The 14,563-nt window shown below is 54.0% G+C and overlaps 1 protein-coding gene across 4 annotated transcripts in view; it reads right to left on the bottom strand.

The window, feature by feature from the left end:
- The window catches only part of SRGAP3 (SLIT-ROBO Rho GTPase activating protein 3), a 247,013-nt gene extending 232,817 nt beyond the window's left edge, over window positions 1-14,196 (bottom strand). For 2 of the 4 annotated variants that reach the window (XM_070051215.2, XM_070051218.2), the window contains exon 1: window positions 13,136-14,194. In XM_070051215.2, the coding sequence (XP_069907316.2) occupies window positions 13,136-13,202 (67 nt within the window). In that variant the 5' untranslated portion in view covers window positions 13,203-14,194. Of the gene's footprint in view, window positions 1-11,304; window positions 11,806-13,135 lie in introns of those variants that run through there. The other 2 variants (XM_070051214.2, XM_089306737.1) reach the window with 2 other exon arrangements.
- Between the last annotated feature and the right edge of the window lie 367 nt (window positions 14,197-14,563).

Here is a 14,563-nt window from a genome sequence, read left to right as displayed (position 1 = left end):
AACAGGGACTCAACCAGGAGTCCATGGACAGCTGAGTGGACGGACAAAATGTGGTCAGTCTGTGCAATGGGATGCGATTTGGCCTTCAACAGGGGGAGGGGAAGAGTGACACACACTGTAACGTGGATGAGCCCTGAGGGATGGTATGAAGTGACGTGAGCCATCACACAGTCAGATACCATGTGATCCCACTTAGGTGAGTCAAAGTCGGAGAAGCAGAAGATAGAGTGGCGACTGCAGGGACTGAGGGAGGGAGAATGGCCAGTGGTTCAGGTTTCCAAGATCAAGACTTATCAAGTACTTGGGTCCCTGCCACCCATGTGGGAGACAGACTGAGTCGCAAACTGGTTTTCTTTTTTTAAGATTTTTATTTATTTATTTGAGAAGTAGAGTTACAGTGAGAGGGAGAGACAGAGAGAAAGGTCTTCCATCCACTGATTCATTCCCCAGATGGCCGCTTGACCAGAGCTGTGCCAATCTGAAGCCAGGAGCCAGGAGCTTCTTCCCAGTCTCCCATGTCAGTACAGAGTCCCAAGCACTTGGGCCATCTTCTACTGCTTTCCCAGGGCGTAGCAGAGAGCCGGATCGGAAGAAGAGCAGCCAGGACTAGAACAGGTGCCGAAATGGGATGCCAGCATCACAGGTGGAAGATTAAAATATTGTACCACAGCACCGGCCTCAGCAAACCAGTTTTGGCCTGACCCAGCCTTGGCTATTGAAGGCATTTGGGGAATGAACCAGCAGATGGACAATCTCTCCCCCATCGGTGTGTCTGTCTGTCTGTCTATGCCTCTCAAGTAATAAAAATGCAAATGAAATTTTTCAATGCTTAATAAATAGGGGTCGGCCACCGCCTGCAGTACCAGCATCCCATGTGGGCACTGGTCTGAGTCCCAGCTGCTCCACTTCTGATCCAGCTCTCTGCTGTGGCCTGGGAAAGCAGTGGAAGATGACCCAAATCTTTGGGCCCCTGCACCAGTGTGTGAGACCCAGAGGAAGACTACTGGCTTCGGATCAGCACAGCTCTGGTCGTTGCAGCCAACTGGGGAGTGAACCAGCAGATGGAAGACCTCTCTCTCTCTCTCTCTCTCTCTCTCTCTCTCTGCCTCTCCTTCTCTCTGTGTGTAACTCTTTCAAATAAATAAAATCAATATTTAAATAAATAAATAAATAGGGTCCTCATCACACGGTCTCCAGAGTCAGACGGGATCTGCTGGTAAGAAGCTCCTCCCCTCTCCAGCATCACCTCCCACCCTGGCCTCGTTTCACCGAAGGAACGGCTGCCACATCAAACCTCTCACCATTTCCCAAGCATCCAAGGTCTGTTTGTCAGCCCCCATCTCAGCCATTTTGTGTGTGTGCTGTTCCCTCTTCATGAAACGGTTTCACCATCGGGAGAGCTTCGACTCATCTTTCAAACCCTACTCGAAAGTCCTTTCTTCTGTAGGAATTTCTCCTGCTCTCCCCAGCAGCTGCAGTGCATGGTTCTAGCGCTGTCCTGGTACTCAGTACGCTGAATCCTACTTAACTGATCTGCTTGTACAACTTTCTTCCCTAGAAAACTATGGGTTCACCAAGGACAGGGATGGAGACTGCATTTTGTCCTTCTTTGTGTCCCCATCTCAGACGCTCGCTGGAACGCGCTGGATTCCCAGCAGTGTTCCCACACATGGCTGCAGGTTCTCTCCACTCCCTTCTGAGCCATCCGTCAGGTGGCTCTGGATGGATGCAAATATCCCCTCTGGATTCCTCATCTTCCTGAACTGCCTCCCAGCCAGGATCAGGGGAGGCGTGGATCTGTCTCCTTCTACACCTGTTCTTACGTGCAAAGTCCATTACAACTTATTAAAACTGTGAGCACCCATCATACCCCAGCCCTGTACTATGAAAATACAAAAGAGCGTGAGAATCCAAAGTCCTGTTCTTACAGAGCTTTCATCCTGGGGCAGAGATGAAATAAACAAGGGAAGAACAAAGAAGAGCATGCAGCCCGCTGGTCCAACAGAGCGTAGCAGCACAGCTCCTGAGGTTGAGTGGGCACAGGCGGCAAACCGCCTGGGAGCTGAACACCAACGAGGAGCCAGCCAAACAGCAATCTATGGGAAAAGCATTCCAAGTGCAAAGGCCCAAAGCAGGGACAAGCTTGGAGAACTCAAGGGACCAGCAGGGGCCAGAATGTCGAGAAGGTGACAAGGGGAGAGTGGCCAGGGGAGGGGACAAGGTGGAGAGATCCTGGCCTTGCAAGTTCAGTCTAGAGGCTTGGAGTCCACTGTCACGTGATGAGATGTCACTGGGAGGTTTATTTGCATTTTTTAAAGATTTATTTATTTAAAAGGCAGAGTTACAGAGAGAGAGGGAGAGACAGAGAAGGAAACTTTCCATCCACTGGTTCACTCCCCAAATGGCAGCAACAGCCAGGCCTGGGCCAGATTGAAGCCAGAAACCTGGAACATCATCCACTCTCCTATATTGGGGGAAAGGACTCAAGCACTTGGGCCATCTGCTGCTCTCCCAGATGCATCAGCAGAGCTGAATCAGGAGTGGAGTAGCCAGGACTCCAAGCGGGGCTCATGTGCAATGCCACCACTGCAGGTGATGGCTTAACCCACTTCTCCACAATGCTGACTCCATACTGAAGGGTTTAAACAGGGAGTGGCACAGTCAGACTGAAACTGTGAGGGATTACTGCTGGATACAGTGGGGAGAATGGACTGCAGGGACAAGAGAAGAAGCAGGAAAACGGGTTAGAACTATGGTTCTCAATTGGGGGGACTATTTTGCTCCCTGGGGATATTTTTGTATAGGAGTGGGGTTAAGGTAGGGCTCCAGTGGGTAGAGGCAGGTTTGTAGTTAAACTCTGCAGTCCAGATGTCAATCATGGGTGAGGAACCCTGAGTCAGGAGGACACAGCTCTGGGTCAAGCAACTGTGGTCAGGGCTAGGGGGCTGGAGACAGACAAAAGGAAACTGACCACAGCTGACATGCTCAAGGACAGAAAGGTCATCTCCCATGTTCTCTCAGACTGCCGGGACACTTGGCAACCCACCAGAACATGGTGCGTTCACGGCCTCAGGGACAGAACGGAGGAGTCCATGTTTGGTTTTTGACTTTCAAAGAGAAATGGCACAGGTGATGGACAGCATCTGTGAGACACGCTGAAAACAGGCTACCACACGCATCCCACACGCTACCCACCCTCCACACACACCTGAGCTTCTGCTCCATGGAGGAGACAGCAAAGCAAACTCATGCCAGTATTACGGATCTGTAAGAGAAATCTGCCCCCTGCCTGTGCCTGCGCCCCACAACCCAGCGAGGGAGGGAGCTGAAGAAAGAGCTGACCCACTCACAGGATCTCAGAATGGACAGGACCTGGGGCCTGCCCAGGCAGGGAAAAGCAATGCTGGGCGTGGCCAGGACAAGCAGAGACAGCGCCCTGAGTCCCCTGCAGCCCAGCAAGGTGTGTGACATCACGATGGCATCAGGGCCTGCAGATCAAGCAGAAGGGGGCAGGCAACAAAGTAGGGCCCCTGACACCAGCTGACCACTAAAGACCTATCAGCAGGAAGGAAGAGAGCCCAGCTGCTGCCCAAGTAACTGACAGGAAACCACACCAGGTGTCCTCCTAATAGCCCTGGCTTGGCCACCTAAGGCCCCCCAGGAGCCTGGGTCACAGCCCTGGGAGAAAACAGAGAGAAACTCCAAGCAGTGAGATGGAAACTGAGTCACAGAAAAACCTGCTTCTTGTGCACCTGGATTTGTGGCTGAGGTGTGCTCCTTCTGGGGCACGAGGGGCATGGGCTTCTGTGTCCATCTGCACTAGCACCACAGACTGGACCCTACCAGGGCGAAGCCGGGGTCCCCTGCAGCAGTACCCACCCCCACCCAGCTCCCCATCACCCGCCCGCGTGAATGAAGGCAGAGCTGTCTCCTAGCTGCCACTGAGATGGACAGCTGAGCTCCCTGGAACTGGCAGTGTGGAAGCTCAATGGCAGCATCATGCTCGTGTCACCGAGCTGACCCAGGCACGGCGGCTTGGCCCCGTCCCCTCCTCAACCTGCCCTCTAGAAAGGGGCAAAAAAATGAGGGCACTGGGCAAGAGGGGGAAGGGAAGGAGGCCGGGTGATCTGCTGATAGCACAGCCTGATGCGGGCAGAAATGTCGTCCAAGGAGCAGCCCTGGGAGAGTCCTTGGAAAGCGTGCATGAGGTGGAACAAGTCTCGGGGAGCCTTGGCGACCCTCCTAGCACCTGCCACTGAAGGCAGTCACGGCTCCCACGAGGCCTGCCTGGGGAATGGAGTCGTCTCACTCAGTTTCTCCTACAGTTCCCAAGACCTATTTGAACGCACAGCTCTTTTTTTTTCCCCCAGCACTTCTTTATCTCCAGTCTCACAGAGCACAAACTTCAGCTAACAGCACCCAAAACCTGGACTGGCCTAAGGATTATGCGGATCGACAGAGCAGCACCAAAGGCCCACTCCTGCCGGCCAAAGTGTTTCAAAAACAAGGACAAGCGGTTAGGAATGAATCATTTCCCAGGGGAAACTAAGCCCAAGACCCTGCTTCCTGGGTCCCAGATGTTCTCCATCTCTGCCCCTTTAAGAAGTCAGCCCTGCTCCCTTCCAGGCAAAGCACTCAGTGGGTTTCAAGAACAAGCCTGGGGGGAGGCACCTGGCACAGCTGTGAAGACAATACTTGGGACACCCGCATCCCATAACAGAGTTCCTGGTGGGGTCCCTGCTCCGCTTCCACTTCCAGCTTCCTGATGATGGAGGCCCTGGGAGGCAACAGGGATGACTCAAGTACTAGGGTCCCTGCTACCCACATGGGAGACTCAGAGTTCCAAAGTTCAGCCTGGCCAGCTCCAGCTGGGCAAGTACTGGGGAGTAAAATCACAGATGGAAGATTTCTTCCTCTCTCTCTCTCTCTCTCTGCATTTCAAATTAAATTTTTAAGGTTTATTTATTTATTTGAAAGGCAGAGTTACAGAGAGGCAGAGAGAGAGAGAGAGAGAGAGAGAGAGAGAGAGAGAGAGGTCTTCCATCTGCTGGTTCATTCCCCAGATGGCCACAAAGGCCGGAGCTGCACTGATCCGAAGCCAGGAGCCAGGTGCCAGGAGCTTCTTCCCGGTCTCCCACGCAGGTGCAGGGACTCAAGGACTTAGACCATCTTCCACTGCTTTCCCAGGCCATAGCAGAGAGCTGGATTGGAAGTGGAGCAGCCAGGACTCAAACCAGTGCCCATATGGGATGCCAGCACTGCAGCCGGTAGCTTTACCCACCACGCCACAGTGCCAGCCCCTCAAATAAATTTTTATAATGTTAAAAGCAGCAGCCTGGCCTCTTCTCCCAACCACGCAGTCCCCCGTCCTGCCAGATGCCATTGCCTCATCTTTTGTTCCAAGGCACCACTCTGCCTCCCAGGCCACCACCGCTAGGCACAGCAATTCCACTCTGTCATGTTTATTGATCACCAACAGGATGGCAGGCTGTGGGCTACAGCAAGACACCAAGCAGAAAATCTCTGCTCTCACAGCACAGGACAGAGTCTGGAAGGAATCTGAAAGCAGGGTCCTTCACCAGCATCAGTGTCCACTCGTGGGGGTGGAGTGGGAGGGGACAAAGGGGATACGGAGTAGGAAACAGTTGAGACCGTGGGAGCTGCACTCACAGGTTGACAGAGGCCCCGGCTGGCTGGCGAGAGGGAGCCTCCAGCAGAGATATGCAGGGGGCACTCACAAAATGACCCTCTGGGTGGCAGTGAAGGGCTGACACGCCCAATGACATGGACACTGGAGTGAGGAGGAGGAGTGGCTGGGTCAGCAGGAGGCAGAGGTTTGGGGAAGGGCAGGTACCAAAGGTTAAGGCTTTGTTCCTGGCCCCTGATGAACCCCAGGCCTTGGAGCCCCCTTGCCTGGGTGCACAGCTACTTTCTGTACCAGCAAGAGCTGGGGAGACTCCGTGTGACACCGGACTGTGCCTCTGCATGCTCTGCACCACCACGTCATTTATTTTATTTCTGTGGACATCAGAATAATGACAACTATCTCGCGGAGTTACAAGGATCACAAAATGAGACGCTCTGCACATGACTGAGACACAGAGCAGAAGGATACTTGAGTACCTCCCCCCACGGCCTGAAGCACGTGTGCAACAGCCCCTGAGTGAATGAAAAATGCAGGCTTCCAGAAAGGAAAGATCGTCCCAACATTATTTCTGGTGGTTCTTAAAAAAAGAAAGAAAGAAACCTCCAGAAACAGCCTACGTGGACAGGTTTGGGAGGGCGTGGAGGGAAGGCTCCACAGGCACCCCATAGTGAGGAAGGGACCGGGGGGCCTCCAACACAACAGTAGCCAGCCCATCTCCACCGGCCAGGTCCCCTCCCACCAGGGACAGACGAGGAAACTCGGTGAACCATGAAGAACATTTCCTCACATTTCCAGTGGGACAGCAATCACAGATAATGTTGTGGACTGACTGTGTGCCTCCCCCCAACACCCAGTTACCCGTGACGAGAGGATATTCGTGGGGACTGGGATGAGATTAGATCAATAAGGTGGGGCCCTCGGGCTGGAATTCATGCCCTTACGAAGGACTTCAAAAAGTTTGTGGAAAAAAATGGAATTAAAAGCTAAGTTTATTTTTGTGCCAAAAAATTCTGAAATCCATAAACAGTTTTGTCACTACAATATGCATTTTCCACAAACTTTTTGAAGACTCCTCCTATACAGGGATTTCAAATTTTTTTTTTTTTTTTGCACCAAAATAAATTTGCCTTGTAATTCCATGTTCCATAAAGTTTTCAAGTACACACGTGGCTTAAGAGGCGGGAAGGGGAGGTGTCTGGGGCAGTGCTCAAGACACCACTTGGGATGCCTGCGTCTCACATGAGAGTGCCTGAAACAGACTCCCGGCTCCCTGTCCTGTCCCACCTACGTGCTACGGTGCACCCTGCGAGGCAGCACCGATGGCTCAGGACCATGAATGCAGGAGACCCAGACTGGGTTGTAGGCTCCTCGCTTCAGCCTGGCCCAACTCCAGCTGTTGCAAGCATCTTGGGGTGAACCAGTGGATAGAAGATCTGTCTCTGTCTCTGTCTCTTTACCTTGGAACTGACAAGAACAGATACTACTTGATCTCAGCCGAGAAGCAACTGTCAACCTTTCAAATAAATAAAACAAATAAATTTAAAAAAGAAGAAGAAGCAGAAGAAGAGAGCTTCTCTCCCATACACACATGCAAGCCAGTCCCGAGGGGAGGCCACGAGAGCACCCAGAGAGGCAGCGTCTACAAATCAGAAGCAGCAGCCCTCACCGAGCACTGAAGCTGCCAGCACCTTCTCTTGGATTGCCTGGCCTCCCAGATTATGAGACATAAATAAAAGCTGCCCATCTGTGGTATTTTGTTACAGCAGGCCAATCCAACACAGGCACATGGCAGAGAGAACGAGCGCTTCACCCACGGAGTTAGGAGAGTCGAACTTCTCAATGCCTTGCCAGCCACGCTCTCAGCCAATCACACGCTGGGCACACGGGGAAGAGCGAGCACCGGAAGCATCTCCATCTCCTGTGCGCTCGTGGCCGGAGCGCACCGGTGCAGTTAAGGGTGAAAAGGTGAAGAGAAGCGCAGGGAAGGGGGTCACTGCGCCTGGCGTGGGCGAAGGGCTCGCTGTAGCCAGCTCACAGGTGACCGGGAGTCAGCCAGGCCCAAGGAAAACCCTTGGCTGTACAGGCCCAGACGAGGGAGACTGGGAGGCGGGAAGGGGTACAGAGGGCCACATGGTCCAGTGTCACTGTACGGGCTCTGGCTCCTGACAGAGGAAAGGACCCCACTGGAGGCAGGCACAGACCCACACCCCATCACGGAGGCGCTTTAGGAACTCCAGTTCATGGTCTCCAAGTTGCAAACTGGTGGCCCAACAGGCTCAAAGTGCCCTACCCTGCAACGTGTTTGTCCGGGCAGCATAGGGTTTTTTAAAAACCGAGCTACCAAAATAAATAAATAAATAAAAAAATAAAAATAAAAACCGAGCTACCGTTTAAAAATCAGGAGAGTGTGTTTAGCAGTCCAGATGCCCTTGAAGCACTGTAAGAACTGACCGTTCCAGGCTCGCTGCCCGCCCTGCGACGACAGGCCAGGGACAAGCAGCTACACCCCTAGGTGTGCTCCCAGGTGGGCCACAGGCCCCACTACACCCCACTGCCCCCCCATCCAGCCTGCTTGCCTGGGAAAGTCCTGCTCAAGTCAGTGAGTGTCCCAAGGAGGTCACTGCATGCCACATATGCTTCAAGACTCAGCTCTGCTGCCCAACTGGAAGTTTTGTGTGCTTTATTTCCTTCTCTTTTTTTTCCCATCAACATATTCCCAGAAAATTCAAAAGAAAAAAAAAAAAAAGGAATGTACCCTGCACACTCTGCATCTCCCCTAATGCCCAGCACCAAGTACAACGCAGGTCATCAGTGTTTGCTGAATTAATGCATGAATGAATGAGTAAACACCAGCTCCTGGAGGGGACTGCCCTCTGTACCTGCCCTTCCTCCCCTGGTTCAAGGCTTGTGTTATTAAGAAGACAGCCTGGGGACTGGCACTGTGGTGTAGCAGGTAAAGCCACCACCTGCAGTGCCAGCGTCCCACGTGGGCGCCACTTGGAGTCTTGGTTGCTCCACTTCCAAACCAGCTCTTTGGTGTGGCCTGGGAAAGCAGTGGAAGATGGCCCAAGTCCTTGGGCCCTTACACCCATGTGGGAGACCTGGAAGAAACTCCTGGCTCCTGGCTTTGGATTGGCACAGCTCTGGCTGTTGTGGCCTTTTGGGGAGTGAACCAGAAAATGGAAGACCTCTCTCCCCACCTCTCTGCCTCTGCCCCTCTGTAGCTCTGCCTTTCAAATGAATAAACAGATATTTCAAAAAAAAAAAAAAAAGACAGCCTGAAGTAAATGTGGACATGTAATAAAAAATAAACACTGAGGGACCAGCATTGTGGCTGGCGCACTGAGATGAGCTGCAGTCTACAACATGGGCATCCCACATCAGAGTGCTGGTTCAAGTCCCAGCTGCTCTACTTCCCTTTCAACTCTGTTTATGCACCTGGAAAAGGAGAGAATGATGGCCCAAATACTTGGGGCCCTGCCATTCACCTGACAGACCTAGATGGAGTCCCAGACTCCTGGCTTCAACACGGCCCAGCCCCGGCCATTGTAGCCAGCTGGAGATTGAACCAGCAGAAAGAAAATCTCTATCTCTCCCTTTCTCTGTGTCATTCTCCCTTTCAAAGAAATAATCTTTAAAAAAAAGTAAAAATGGAAACACTGAAGTCCATCTCTGTATTTCAATTGCAATATTCTATTAGATTGAAGTGGAGACAGGAACTCTGCACAAATGCAGACCAGGCCACCGTGGCTGGCGGCGAGAGGAATCAGAGCCCAGGAAGCCGAGAGGGCCTGCGGACACTATCGATGACCTGCAGGGTGTGCAGAGAGCAGGACGGCTGCCAGGAAGCAGATGCCGTTCTGATTTCCAAAGGGGACAGGAGACAGAGCTGGCCAGTTCCAGGCCGGAGAGAGTGATGTCACAGGCAAGGTTCTTGACCAGAGGGGTCAAGGGCCACTTGGGAGCACCTGGAGCAGGATGCTGTGTCCATGAGAAGGCAGCACAGGGGAACCGAGAAGCCGTGTGACCTTCAACTCATCTTCTTCCTTCTCGCAAGGCTCCTAGCCTGGGAGACGGTAACACCACAGCTGACAGAACGCACCCAGTGCAAGGAGTGGGTGACCAGCCGAAGAGGCTAACTCAGCCCTTGGGCCATGTTAACGGAAGCAGCACAGGCAGCACGGAGGAGGTGATCATCCTTTCCTTTCTCCAGACACATCCGGAGACGCACACGTGGAGCTCAGCACCACTATCCGGGCAGGACGATGACAGCGATCTTTTAGAAGCCCCTTTGGCAGAACCTCTTTAAAGACACACAGCTCTGATCCAGAGTTCTGGCCTCTGCTGGAAATCGGGAGCCAGTTGGCCTTCTGTTCCTAACGACTACAAGTAGCTGAACCTGAGTTGTAGCTGCCGTTTAAGACAGGTCCCTCACGATCAACGCCACCCCTTCCTCTGCCGCCCCGCTGAACGGGGCCAGCTGCCGTGAACACCCTCTCTGGGCTGACTTCCCTTGTTCATTTTCTCTGCCTGGCCCCCTAAGACCTGCAGTTTCAGGCCAGGATGCGGTAGATGCGAAGGATACTGGAGACAGGAAGAGCAGCCGTGAACCACCTGACCTAAGCCAGCGTGGATCACCGAAGTCCGGGGCTATCACCAGAGGCTCCAGACACCCATGCAGCGGCAACAGGGGAGAAGCACCTGGACTATTAAGTCCCAAGAGGTAAGAACTACACAGCCAATAGGGGGATGAGGAAACAACTCGGTGCAATGTACGAAAAAGTGGCTTGTGTGAGGGCCAGAACTGTGCAAAAATGGGATACGTGGGCTTGGCTGGATGAGCTGCCATCGCTGGAACTGTGCACGTACATGGCTCACGACCACCACACAGGTGTATGAGCAAAGGGGTTCACACATCTGACGGCACAAGAGAAGGCAGGAGAGTAGAAGGGTTTACAACAGCAAAGAAACACTGCCTTTGTTAGGTCAGAAAATTCTTCACAAAGACATGAAAGAAAATAAGTCAGCAAAGAGTTCACCTTTTTTAAAATTCAAAAGTTCCCTTCACAAAATCCACGGCACACGAAAGCCCGTCCAGCTCGGTGGGCCAGACGACACCAGAGAAAGATCACCGGCCCTGGGCATTATTTCCAGGGCTTGGTCCCACGGGCTTCGGAGGCGAGCCACAAAGGCCACGGTGAAACTCAGAGGGTGAACAATGGCCCTGATCAGGAGGCCGCGGTCCCCACCACAAAACTGCCATCTGCCTCCAACATCAATCCCGCGCAGGCCAACAATGCACCCGGGGACAGCAGGCCTGGGAGAAGCCTGGCCTTGTGACCTGCAGCCAGTCACTCAGCACAACTGGGCCTCAGTTTCCCCACCACGGGGATGAACCCTTCGGTAGGCTGTGGGGGCCGAGTATGGGACATCTGGGAGGGAGCCCCAGAAAGCATGCAGGCAGCAAGAAGCGCAATCAGCGCTGTATGGCAAGAAAAGGCCCCAGAGGATCTGGGGCAGCGCAGTCGCTGGACCCGCGTCTCGCAGGTGCCAACTCCACAGAAATGAAATTGAATTCCCTTGACCAGAATGCAGAGAAATTTCGAGAATGTTAGAGATGAGATTGCATAGACAAATTTCCTGACGAAATTCCTTACCTGGTTACGTACTGATCGGTTGTTTAAAAAGGTGAAAGGTAAAGAGTAAAAGAATCCGCCGGAGGCATCGGTGCTTAGCTGATTCCGAGTAAAGTTCACTGGCCCAACAGCCGCAGCCCTCCAGACACAAGACGCACCCGCTCCTACCCGGCTCCCAAAACCCAGACTGGCCAGAACCCCACTTCTCCGTCCCCAGCCCCTCCTTAAAAACACCACCGGCCAGATGAGCTTGATAAGGCACACACTCGCGGCCAAGTGTGTGTTCTCAGGCTCTGCTTCTGTAGGGAGAGGCCGAGCGCGTTCACCGGTCAAGGGCTTGCTTCTGGACTGTCAGCAAGGCTGAAACCTGGCAAGCCCCTGTGCTCACCCCCGCGCTGCAAGCCGAGGAGGAGGAGACCAGGGAAGGCAGGGCTCTCTGCTCTTAAAGGCCAGGGTCTGCCTGGTGGTCACTGGCATGCTGGCTTCACCAGAACTAAAAGGCCAAAGACTGTGGGCGAGACCAGGGTAAGAAAAACAGAGCCCTGCCCTGGTGGCCGCTGCCCTCCCAAAGTTCCCCAGCGTCTGAAGCGTGCAGAGCAACTGAGAAGCCTGGGAAGGCTGCCCCCCTGCCAGGGGCACTGGGAGCAGGTGTGGCCACCTCAAATGGCTCAAGCCCCAGGTAAGCCAAGGTGCTCGGCGGTCAAATGGTAACGGCAGACATGGGCCCCAATGGCCACCGGGGACGATTCTGCATGCCCTCTTTCCTTCAGAGACCACAGCACACCCTGTGTCGCAGCAAGGAGCGTCACAGTCAGGAAGAAGACGGACACCGAGGGGCAGGGGCCCAGGCTTCCCTTGGGGCACACCCTTGGAGAAAGGGTAAGCAGGGCAGATTGAGCCCAGGCTGAACCAAGGCCGTGGCGGGTGAGCAAAGACCCCCGTCTGCTCCAACGAAGACTCCCCCACCCCAGCTGCCTTTAGCTCTGCGGTCGTGTCCTTCCCTGAAGCGCCCTCCTGGTTCACAGGGATCCAGGGAGCGGCTTCCCCAGAAGTCTGTCTCCAGTGGCACCAGAGCTGGAGCTCGCAGCCAGCGGTCATCCCACCCTCTCGGCAGGCTTCCCCGGGATCCAGGAAGCCGGGCAGCGCCTACCAGCGCAAACGGCACACTGAGGTGCTGGCTTTGAACGAAAGCTGCTGACACTAAACGCTGGTGCACGCAGCCATTGGGCGGCACAGCAAGAGGGAACACATTCTCTGCACTGAGCTTCCTCTTTACGCCTAAATGCCTGCATTAGCCTGGATCAATAAGCCCCATAACCGTTAATCCATGGCCATCCAGGCCAGCGAGAGACACCGACAAAGAAGTGCCGCCCAAGGATGCCACCGCCTGCCTGTGCACATGCATGTGAATTCCAGCCGGAGGGAAAGGCAGGCACAAAACCACCACCACCAACAAAAACCACAGCAGGGGCGGGGGGAGCAGATCGGGGCAACACACAGCAGTCCTAAGGGGCTTCTGCCCTGATGGGGAAGACTGTCAAAATGGCCTGAGAGTGACATGTCACTGCCAAGATGATGGAGTGCCCGCGACACTCCCAAGTCAGGCGTAGGATCCTCCTCGCACACCTGCAATGCAGAGAACGCTGCCCGTGTTCTGATCCACACTCCAGCCCGAGCTCCCCGCAGCTGAAACCAGCCTGGACTTGTGTGGCCGCGGCCGTTCCTCTGCACAATAAGATTATTGATGCACAGCGGCATTGCGTGATGGCAGGGAGGAGAGCAGGGCAGAGCCGGGGCCGGGGCCGGGGCCGAGCGAGAGGGGAGGAGGGGAAACTCCCAGCCCACAGCTCACCTTTTATTTGAGCCTCGTATTCAGCGATGATCTCTTTGTCTTTCTTGAACTTAGTTTGAGATGACATCTTCCGACACGGCTGAAGGCACTGGCAGGCTGTTGGCTTTCTTTCTCCTTTTCTTCCCAAGTCCTCTCTCCGGCTACGGTAATCACACTGCTCTGGTCGATTTCACAGGTTTAGGGGCTAATCTCTTCCACTGAGCTGCAGAGCAGGGGCCCAAATCCTTCTCCTTCAGGGAGGAAAATTCTCTTTTCTTGCAGAGAAATGGCTCCAGCAGCTTGCTCTGGTCAGCTCCTCTTGCAGAAGACCCACCCTAGGAGCATGGTAACCTGCCCCAGATTTTCAAGAATTTTCTTCCAAAAAAAAAATAATAACCAAGAGTACTCACACACAAACACACACACACATACACACTCATGCGTGCATGCGCACACTCACCCAGACACGCTTACACACAGTTGTAGTGTGCACACACACATCCACACTCACACACACACCCTCACATGCACACAGTACACCCGCTCGCTCACTCACACACATCCACGGAGAGGCGGGGCGCCTCCTGGGTCGTGCAGTCAGCTCCCGGCTCGCTCTCCAAGGCTAAGGAGATGGTCAGGTTGCCAGAGGGCCGGTCATCTCGCATCCTCCCTCCCTTCGGCGCCTCGGATCTGATGTCCAGCGAGGATCAAAGCCAGCAGAGCAAGCTGGAAGTTTTCGCACTGCAACGCCGAAGCTCCGCGAACCCCTGGGCCGACTGCTCGTCCTGCAGGGCCGGCAGCAGCGAGCTCTCCCCCACCGCCTCGCCTCGTCACTAGGCTCCGCCTCCCGGATTTTATAACAACTGACACATTGTAGCCTACAGGAGAGCAGAACTCACTGCAAGCAGAAAGGGGAAGAAACGCTCACAAAAGGAAAGACAGCAGGAAGACGAACAGGGCTGGAAAGGCCTGGGAGCCTCCCGCAGATTCCAGCCGCCAGCCACTGGGTCAGGGATTTTTCTTTCTAAAACAAAAGATCCCCCTTTTCTTTGCTGTGTGCAACTGCACGCAGCCTCTCCATAGATGGCGTGTGCTCGGTCTGGGGTTGAGGGGAGGGCCTGACCCACGTGGCCAAGGGCACTGCTGTTTGTTGAGCAATTACTTGGTGGCAGGGACAATGCCCAGAGTTCCAGACACACAGCTTCGCAAAGCCTGTGAGACCAGATATGCAAGCAGGACCTGGGCCAGTGGCTTGTGGGGTTTTAGACAAATTCCTGACTTGTTGAGCCCCATTTTCCTCAGCAGTAAAATGGGCTCTAGGGGGTGAGGGGCAGGGACTCTTCCACTTATGCTTCCAGCAATTGTCTCCCAAAAGCTGAGTCTAGGTGCAGCACCACAGTGGGCACAGGAATATGAAAATCAAAATACACACACACACACAATCCTGGA

Source organism: Oryctolagus cuniculus, chromosome 10, assembly GCF_051225735.1.
Source record: "Oryctolagus cuniculus isolate XC-2025 breed Fujian yellow rabbit chromosome 10, ASM5122573v1, whole genome shotgun sequence".
In the NCBI taxonomy this organism is placed as follows: domain Eukaryota; kingdom Metazoa; phylum Chordata; class Mammalia; order Lagomorpha; family Leporidae; genus Oryctolagus; species Oryctolagus cuniculus.
Note: the sequence above shows the minus strand (reverse complement) of the source record. Positions and strands in the feature narration are given on the sequence as shown.